At 44.4% G+C, this 9,660-nt stretch overlaps 1 protein-coding gene and 1 pseudogene across 1 annotated transcript in view; both read left to right on the top strand.

Annotated features, from left to right (window-relative positions):
* The window catches only part of LOC112080781 (myc box-dependent-interacting protein 1-like), a 3,867-nt gene extending 506 nt beyond the window's left edge, over nucleotides 1–3,361 (top strand). The window contains exons 2-6 of the mRNA XM_070442710.1: nucleotides 4–329; nucleotides 751–789; nucleotides 953–1,006; nucleotides 1,226–1,327; nucleotides 1,428–3,361. Of these exons, the coding sequence (XP_070298811.1) occupies nucleotides 4–329; nucleotides 751–789; nucleotides 953–1,006; nucleotides 1,226–1,327; nucleotides 1,428–1,529 (623 nt within the window). The 3' untranslated portion in view covers nucleotides 1,530–3,361. The remainder of the gene's footprint in view (nucleotides 1–3; nucleotides 330–750; nucleotides 790–952; nucleotides 1,007–1,225; nucleotides 1,328–1,427) is intronic.
* Nucleotides 3,362–4,405: 1,044 nt separating this feature from the next.
* LOC112080785 (tubulin alpha-1A chain-like) lies at nucleotides 4,406–8,399 on the top strand (annotated as a pseudogene).
* The last annotated feature ends 1,261 nt before the right edge of the window (nucleotides 8,400–9,660 follow it).

The following is a 9,660-nucleotide window of genomic DNA, read 5'->3' as shown; positions in this document are numbered from 1 at the left end:
CAGTTTCATCATTCGCCCCAGCCACCCTGGTTTGGCTGCAGGATCCTCTTTCTTCGCCCGGGGCCGCCCCGAGCTGGGATACTGAAGGGACACCGCAGGCTTCTCAGGCAGGCTGGGACCAGGATGTGACCCAGACTGGGCATTCTCAGGGTGACTGGGGCGRTAACAGGGCCCAGGTARGGAAAGAGGCTGCAGATGCTGCCACTGATGGACAGGCAGGCTGGGTTGATGCGGGTGCCCAGGCTGGGTGGGCAGAGGAGCCAACTGCAGACGGGCAGGTGGGCTGGGCGGACTCTGGGCAGACTGGCTGGGCTGACTCAGAGCAGAGCGTGAGTAGGCGGGGAACGAGGAAGTACCGTAGGGGAGTGTAGATGTGCWATAGGTAGCGCTGGTAGATGGACAGGAGGTTCATTACAGTAGTGATGGGAGACCAAGGCTTCAAAAACACGATGGACAGCTGGGTGTTGATCGTTGACTGGGACAAACAAACACCCTGTGAGTACCCCATCTGACAGAAGGTTGATCAAGTTTCAGTCTCCCATCTTTAGGATCCGTAGATAGATGSCATGGCTGTTGTGGCGGTCTGATGGTGGCACATGTTGACAGATTGTGCCCAGGGAGAGAGTCTTTGTACCTGTGTGTATGTATTCCYGTGAAGTCTTCATACCTGTATGTGTATGCTGATCTCTGTGGGGTGGGAGGGATACATGTCCATTGGGAATTCTCACCTCCCCTTTCGCTCCCTTCCAGACTGACACTGCTGTGGAGGCCGCTGCAGGGGCTGCAACCGTAAGTACTGGAGTAAATAGGCCATTCATATGCAGTACAAACATTGGGTCCCTGGCATATCATTCCCTCTGCAGTGTGATGTAACCATTGTAGAATTGATTGACCACTTAATACATTTCTCAGTATCAAATGAAGCCTGTTCTCTGCTTATTTCTGATTCCAGACTGCGGTGACCAATGGGTCTTCTGAGGTGCTGCCGGCTGGAGTCATCTACAAGGTAAGCCCTTCGCTTTTCTTGTTTCTAGAGGACCATAGAGACAGCTACTTAAAGGGGGTTGTTTGCACACCTAGTTCCAGGTTCATGGAGGAAGAAAACTCCAGCACACTAGTATTTTTCAATATTCTGCCAACAATGGATCTTGGTTGTTGCGGTCAGTATATCTTAAATCAGGTAGCAATATCACTGTGTGTGATGTTAAAAAAAAAAAAAAATCAGGTCAAAGCCATGCATGACTACGCTGCCACCGATGGAGACGAGCTGGAGATGAAAGCAGGAGATGTTGTGCTGGTCCTGGCCTGGGAGAATCCTGATGAGCAGGTCAGTAGCCAGCYKCATTCTACCCCAATTGACAACTATAACATGTTTTCACACGATTGGGTTACATCCTCTGATAACCATGCTGTTTGTGTGTGTGCAGGATGACGGCTGGCTCATGGGCGTGAAGGAATCTCATTGGCTGGAGAACAAAGACCTCTTGGCAAAAGGAGTCTTCCCTGAAAACTTTACCCAGAAGTTGTGAGCCGGACGTCCCATCCAACCTGCACTCCCCCTTCCCCTCTCATCCCTTTTCCGTCCTTTGGGACATCTGCCAGGATAGAAACAAACCAAAACCACAATCTCAATCCTTGACCCATGTATCAAATGTGCTGGTATATTTTAGCAGATTCRCACGATTATTGTTTTGACTTGTTACATTTGACTACGTAATGTATGTGTTTTTGCTAATGCTAATGTGGTCAGTAATGTATTTAWGCTAAGCTAATGTGGCCAGTAGAAACAAAGAGTATGCTAGTTTCAATGAAAAAGTAATGGATGTCAGACTGCTTGAACACCTTTTGACATGTCATGTAAAAAACACAAAAAACCATTAAGAGTTGCATGATCATTTTACTGTAGTCATTGACTTTGTAACAACATCACACCTCCTAGACAGAGATTGGGACTGCTCTGGTATCAGTCCTTCAGTTCTGACTGTGATGAGAGAAAAATGTACTGGTACTGGATCAGAACCTTGGGGCACACCACACCAGATTAAAGCAATGTGACCTGGGTCATGTTCGGAAGGGTACTCTACAGCAAAACGTTTTGCAATGAAAAAAAAAAATCTCTGTTCTTATTGGACATTTCAGGTAGTATACCTCCACATTTACCCTACTGGCTCTGTTGTCGTTAACTCTTAAGTCTATACTTTATGTCTGTATCAAACTTTAAGTCACTATTATTCTATTTAAAAGACTCCGTAGCTGTTCTGAAACCATGTGATCTTATATCTGTGACCCGTTTAATGTACCATTTGCCCCTGAGAAGTGGGCTCCCTAGGCTGTCGCTCTGCTAAGATAATGTTTTATCTATTGTACTGTCCCTTCCGCCTACCTTTGTATTGCACTGTCCCACTTGCCACCTTTATGTATTGTACTGTCCCTCTCTCCTAAGCAGTAGTTGAAGGGAAATAAAGGAAACCCAGCCTTTGCTCTCTCCCTTAGAGAGAAATCTCTCAGAGATTGGGTCAGTGGTCAGGAGTCAGGACACGCATCAGAAACAGGCTCCCTAGATCTGTGTATTTTTCTATCARTCCCWCTCCYGTGAAAGAGATTCCTGGGACATGTGTTAGGGAATGGTGTGCAGAAGCCCTGCAGGGTTGCAACCATATACATGGAATCAATAGAAAGGGCTTTGAAGTTGAAACCTCTAGCCCTGGCAATTTGACTGGTAAACTCATGTGTGCAATGGCTGCCAGTCCACCCACTATGCCATCATTGACTTGAATGAGGAAGCCTGTTCTATGGATTCTATTTCTATGGTTGCGACAACTTTTGTGAAACACTGGATAACTAAAGCAAGAGCATAATATGCTCTCAACTCTGTGGTATTGGTTTCATTATAACTCAGGTTATGGCCTGGCTCTGAGTGGAGTGAAGCCTGTCGATAATGGCTCAATCATAAAATCTACACCTAGCTGTCTGTATTAGAATATGTTGATAAGGGCTAGAGGCGAGGKGTAATTAACAAACMGCATGTTCAGAAGAGTTTTAKAACTGTGGTCAATGTTCTGATCAAAAGTAAGGCAACTATTTATGGGTGTCATACAATTTYTATGTAACAATCCATACAAGTATTCAAAGAGCCCTGAAACAAATCATCTCAATGTCCATTGTGTCCTGCTGAAAACCAAAGTTAAACTCAGTCAAATTAAGCCTATGGGATGTACTGTGTTCAAATCCTAGATGTAGCTGAAAATCAACACCTGTGTGAACACACTGTGACTGTATGTTAAAAATATCTCTCAGTGGAAAGTGATCAAGCCTGTAACCGACAGTCTTCTTTACAACATTAAAGATGGGTTCAACACCAGACACTGTGGCCTACATTGTTTCACCTGCTTTACACCTGGGGGTTAGAACACCTCTGCATGCAGGCCTGTATGGTGATAGCCTAAACAACATTTTCACACCCTACTGATCACACATCAGAAGACCAATCAGACAGCTGCCCCTCACTCGGGGACTACACCCACATAGGGTCTGTGCTACTTTATTATAACACCAGGTGGCATTGTGACTTGCCAGGCCTTTACGGCAAAGCACTGTAATGGCGGCCAATAGCAGGACTTGCTTAGTCACATTCCTCTCATGACATCATTGCTGCTTCTGTGGTGAATATACAGTATGCTCTGTTAGCAGGTGCATGCGGATGGAGATGCTTCCAGGACTCAGACTGGCTCCCCTTTCAAGCCATGCCTCAAACAATCACTAYGRATTCAGTGACATAAATACATATTTCTTAACTCCCAAATAAGTATAGGTAWRTTCATAAGTATAGGTRWRTTCATAAGTATAGGTAWRTTCATAAGTATAGGTATATTCAWAWRWRTAKRKRTATWYWMATAAGTATAGGTATATTMAWGTATTTTCATCCCCATGAATTCATTCATTTATCATATGAAATGGATAAACAAGTCAAATGTTTTAAAACTTGATAATTTTGTAAACAAACTAATTATAAATGATTCCTTGTGCCGATGAAGGAGTCTGAGTTAGAAGGTCACCTTGGTGTAGCCGTTACCTATGGTGCCGTTGTTACCATAGGATACAGTCAACGAAGCGTGAAACACAACAGAACCCTGCCAGGCCACAGGGACAAGGGGAGGGAGTGAGGGCGGGGAAGGCAGCGCCTTTGAATAACAAATGGCTCAAACAGCAGGGGCTATGGGGGAAGGGATCAACCATCTTAAAGTGACTAATTCCTAAATTCCTTCGTTAACRGACCCATGGTACTGCCACTAACATAGTATGTGTATTTTCTAAATATTTGTTGTGGTACAGTCCCCTTAGGAACCTTTTGTCCTACGTAAGGTGGGGCTGGTCGGTCGGTTGGTCAGAGTTACACATTATCATCCTGGGTAGATGGGGAGGAGTTATTGATGTGCTGCAGGGCTTGTATGCAGTGTCTCCTCTCGAGCTGAATGATTGGCTTTCCTCTTCCCAGCCCAGAACTCCTATCGACCAAACACATTTAACCCCTTTGTTACCAACAACAAAGCTYGTTACCAAGGTGTTCGCTAATCCTATAAATACAGACGAGCCGCCACCAGGACACACGAGCGAGATTTCTGTCGCAGATCCTTAACGTCGGCCCTGAAGAAACTGCAACAATGGTAAGCTTCTGAATATTATGTCTCCTGCTCCCTTCATGCAGCGCTCCCACTTTGTTTCTTCCCTACGCCTCGTCTCTTAAAACAGATCTGCTTCTTTGTTCATTGCCTTGATAGATCAAATATATATGGTTAGAAATAGAATTGTATTGGCAATATTGATACTGATGTTACTGAGCAAATGTAGAGACGCTTAGCTGTAACATTAGAAATTGTATTTAATTGTTTGACCTAAATCCTCCCAAAAACCGTAACCTGAAGTTGTGAACATTTATTATGTTTAATGGTTTCAATTCGTGCCTTTCTCTGGCAGCGTGAATGCATCTCTGTCCACGTCGGCCAGGCAGGTGTCCAGATGGGCAATGCATGCTGGGAACTGTACTGCCTGGAACATGGGATCCAGCCTGATGGACAGATGCCCAGTGATAAGACTATTGGTGGGGGAGATGACTCCTTCAACACCTCTTCAGTGAGACTGGGGCTGGTAAACATGTTCCTCGTGCAGTCTTTGTGGACCTGGAGCCAACCGTCATCGGTAATGAACCTATCCTCAATTACAAAATGTAAAACATGTGTAGTAATCATTTTTTTTCTTAAAAAAAAAATTCTGGCAGTATCGTACTTTGATTCTAACTGGCTTTCATGCTGTCATTCCACAGATGAAGTACGCACAGGTACCTACCGCCAGCTGTTCCACCCTGAGCAGCTGATCACAGGCAAGGAGGACGCTGCCAACAACTATGCCCGTGGTCACTACACCATTGGCAAGGAGATCATCGACCTGGTACTCGACCGGACGCGCAAACTGGTAAGACCCAACCTAGTCATCTTTCTAGGTGTATGTACCTTCCATCTTTGATAGAAATACATACGGTTTGTAACACATTCCTCCCTGTTTCTTTCAGGTAAGAAAGAACTGGTAAGACTCATACCATTTTAAAGCAAGGCCTTGTGTTGACACCAAATGTGGAAATACTAATAAATACTAGTAGAGTGGATCAATATCAATACTTCTATATGATATTCAATAACGTTTGATATCGATGTGAGCAAGGCCTATCGTGATATCGGTTTATACTTAGGCAATAAGGCCCAAGGGGGTGTGGTATATAGCCATATACCACGACTAAGAGCTGTTCTTCTGCAAGACGCAACGCGGAGTGCCTGGACACAGCCCTTAGCCGTGGTATATTGGCCATATATCACAAACCCCCCCAAGGTGCATTATTGCTATTGTATACTGATTACCAACGTAATTAGAGCAGTAAAAATATTTTTTTGTCATACCCCTGGTATACGGTCGATATACACACGTCTGTCAGCCAATCAGCATCCAGGGCTCGAACCACCCAGTTTATAATTGCTGTTAACCTAGATTATTATGTAAAAAAGGCATCCATGACTGTTGCTGCAGACAGAAAACCCGCTCACAGGTTCAATTAGCTGGAGTGGTCTGAGTATGCTATTTGAGAACTTTCTCTGTTGTAAAACATCCCACGTATAAATACGGTAATATACACACTTGAGGGTAAAACATTATTTTTTAGCAAAATAGTGTTTTTTAAAAACAAGTGCAAACTTCATGGCGCAGGCCATTCAAAGAGTTGGTTTGATGGTGCCCTCTGATGTCCTCCCCCCGTGCTTGCGGGAACAATAGAGAACAAACGAGGAAAGCACCACCACCCCACTTGTGCCATGTCATGAGGATACCTGGCCCACCTATTGAGATGTGCCTTTTGTTAAAGGTGAAATATTCAGAAATCGCTCTGTATTTCCTGGTTGCAAAGATAATAGTTTGCCTAATATCAGTTTATGTGACAATCACTGTACCATCTAAACCGCTATGAAATACATTTTCAATAACCAGCTGTTTGAAGCTGTTTTTCAAAACCGTAAAAGACGCAAAAACTAAAACTTAACAATCGGAAGCATAGAAATAGCGCACATAGAACAGATCTACCACTTCTTTAGTCTTGCTTTCAATGAGAATGACAGGCAGGTAGCCTAGGGTTAGAGCGTTGGACTTGTAACTGAAAGGTTGCAAGATCGAATCCCGAGCTGACAAGGTAAAATCAGCCCCTGACAAGGCAGTTAAACCACTAGGCCGTCATTGAAAATAAGAATTTGTTCTTAACTGACTTGCCTAGTTAAATAAAAGTAAAATAAAAAACATTTGTATATGAATTTAGTCGGGTCGCCCAAAAAGTGACATTTTGAGCTAATTCAATCATGTAATAAGTGGGTGAGAGGAGACTTCAACAGGCTGCCCATTGTATTCAAACTGGTTGTGTAGGTTGATTAGGCCCCCTGGACATTCACACCTGGCCCAATAGGCAACCAGCGAGCAGTTGTCTGAACTTCACAAAGCCGTGGAAATGTATTCCACACCGTTGCAATGTTATCAGTCAAACTAATATGATTACGGTTCGAAAAAGTTAAACTGATGTGGATATTGATTTTCACCAATAAATACATTCTTACATTTCTACCTTCTGGTTCTTTCAGGCTGACCAGTGCACTGGTCTCCAAGGCTTCCTGATCTTCCACAGCTTTGGAGGAGGCACCGGTTCTGGGTTCACCTCCCTGCTGATGGAACGTCTCTCGGTCGACTATGGGAAGAAGTCCAAGCTTGAGTTTGCCATCTACCAGCTCCCCAGGTGTCCACTGCTGTGGTGGAGCCTTACAACTCCATCCTGACCACCCACACCACCTGGAGCACTCGGACTGTGCCTTCATGGTGGACAATGAGGCCATCTATGATATCTGCCGCAGGAACCTGGACATGAGCGCCCCACCTACACTAACCTCAACAGGCTGATTGGTCAGATCGTCTCCTCCATCACCGCCTCCCTGCGCTTTGATGGGCCCTCAATGTGGACCTGACAGAGTTCCAGACCAACTTGGTGCCCTACCCCCGTATCCACTTCCCTCTGGCCACCTATGCTCCAGTCATCTCTGCTAGAAGGCCTATCACGAAATGCTATCAGTGGCTGAGATCACCAACGCCTGCTTTGAGCCAGCCAATCAGATGGTGAAATGTGAACCACGTCACGGCAAGTACATGGCCTGCTGCCTGCTCTACCGTGGTGACGTTGTGCCCAAAGATGTCAACTCTGCCATCGCCACCATCAAGACCAAGCGCACCATCCAGTTTGTGGACTGGTGTCCCACTGGCTTCAAGGTCGGTATCAACTACCAGCCACCCACAGTGGTCCCTGGAGGAGATCTGGCCAAGGTCCAGAGAGCTTGTTGCATGCTGAGCAACACCACCGCCATCGCTGAGGCCTGGGCCAGGCTTGACCACAAGTTTGACCTGATGTACGCAAAGAGAGCCTTTGTGCACTGGTATGTGGGAGAGGGCATGGAGGAGGGAGAGTTCTCAGAGGCCAGAGAAGACATGGCAGCCCTGGAGAAGGATTATGAAGAGGTGGGTACTGACAGTGTAGGGGACGAGGGGAGGAGGAGGGAGAGGAATATTAAAAAGTAGTCAACTGGTACAGAACAACATCTGAAAACAACAGGGAATGAAGAGGAGGATGTTGGGAGGAAGAGTAGGATGTTAAGATCTATAGTCTCAGCTTTACAACATGAATGTTGAAACTACACGAGTCTATGATTGTGCAGCCAGACACAGTTTTGACCAAATTGAGAATAGTAACAATCATTTTTAACCATCTATTTCTTTGGATATGAATCCTTTCTGTGAAAAAATAAAGCATTAATTGTCAACGCCCAAAATATTTCTTTGTGTCATGCTTGCTCAAAACCAATTTTTATGTAATGTCAATATATAAACCCTCTACCCTGTCTCATTCCACAGCTGTTGTTGTGGTAAGAGTTCTGCCTTGAGGGAAGTCAGTCATACTGTATCACACAATGATCTATTTGGAGAGGTAGTGCACCATCAACCGCCTGACACCTGGCGTTAATGGGTCCTCTGTCTTTCCTGAATTCGGCAAACTTCTCCATCCCGTCCTGCTCCAGCTGTGGGAGAGTGTTGGTTAAGGCTGTTGAGTACTGTAAACACACCACTTTTGGTGATACGTAGTCAGCTCACACTGAAGCCATCCAACTCTCAGGTCTCTATTTCTTATTAAACAAAGCGCCAAGCTCAGCTGACACACAGCTGTAAAACACTGACTCCTGAAAAAAAAAAAAAAAGATTGGTAACTAAGACAACCAAATGAGAACTACAGTATCTCCTTAGATACTCATTGATGAAAAGTCAGCTGTGGCTACAGTATCTGTGGTTATACATTGCCCAACACTTGCTTACATCCAGTGTATTTAACAGCTAACAAAACCTTAGTGGTAGAACCATAATCATTTCACCACACTCAAAAGTAAAACATACTGCTGCGGTAATGCCTTAGAGCTGTGAATTTGACAGCATGAATTGTAAAACTACACAATATTGATGGCAAGAAAAACAATTTAGTTGAATATATATATGCTCTTTTAATAGACAAGCATTTTATTAAATTTACATATAGTTAGCCGATCCTTTGAAAGGAAAGACTGCTTCCCTGGCAAACAATGAAGACTTCTGACCACACACACACACCAGATAAACTAAGAACAAAAGCACTTGGTTTCAAAAAGAACAACTTGTGTGAAGCCAGCTGTTCACATTCTGTTATAGACAATAGGACTATAGACAAGCTCTCAAATGACACCTGCTTTACGGAAGACAGACGCTGAGGTTTTCCCTAGGCGCCCGCTCACCTGAGGACATTTGCATTGTAAATGAATCTCTACTACTATGGTGACCATAATGATCTCATGTAACAACAGCCTATTCAGGTCACCATGGGGAGGTATCCATTTTCTTTCCTCGGGGCAACGGGACAACATGACCTTTACAAAATGGATCCTCTTTAGTTGGAAAGAGTTTGAGCAGTAAATGTGTACAGTGTCCTCTAAAGTAAATGAGTGAAAACCATTGAAACAGGATCACAAAATATCTTGAAACTGACTTTGTTCAGAGTGCAAWWWWYTT

The sequence above is a fragment of the Salvelinus sp. IW2-2015 genome, unplaced genomic scaffold (genome assembly GCF_002910315.2).
Source record: "Salvelinus sp. IW2-2015 unplaced genomic scaffold, ASM291031v2 Un_scaffold16498, whole genome shotgun sequence".
Taxonomy (NCBI): domain Eukaryota; kingdom Metazoa; phylum Chordata; class Actinopteri; order Salmoniformes; family Salmonidae; genus Salvelinus; species Salvelinus sp. IW2-2015.
The sequence above is the reverse complement of the archived record's forward strand: the minus strand, read 5'-3'. Positions and strand labels throughout refer to the sequence as shown.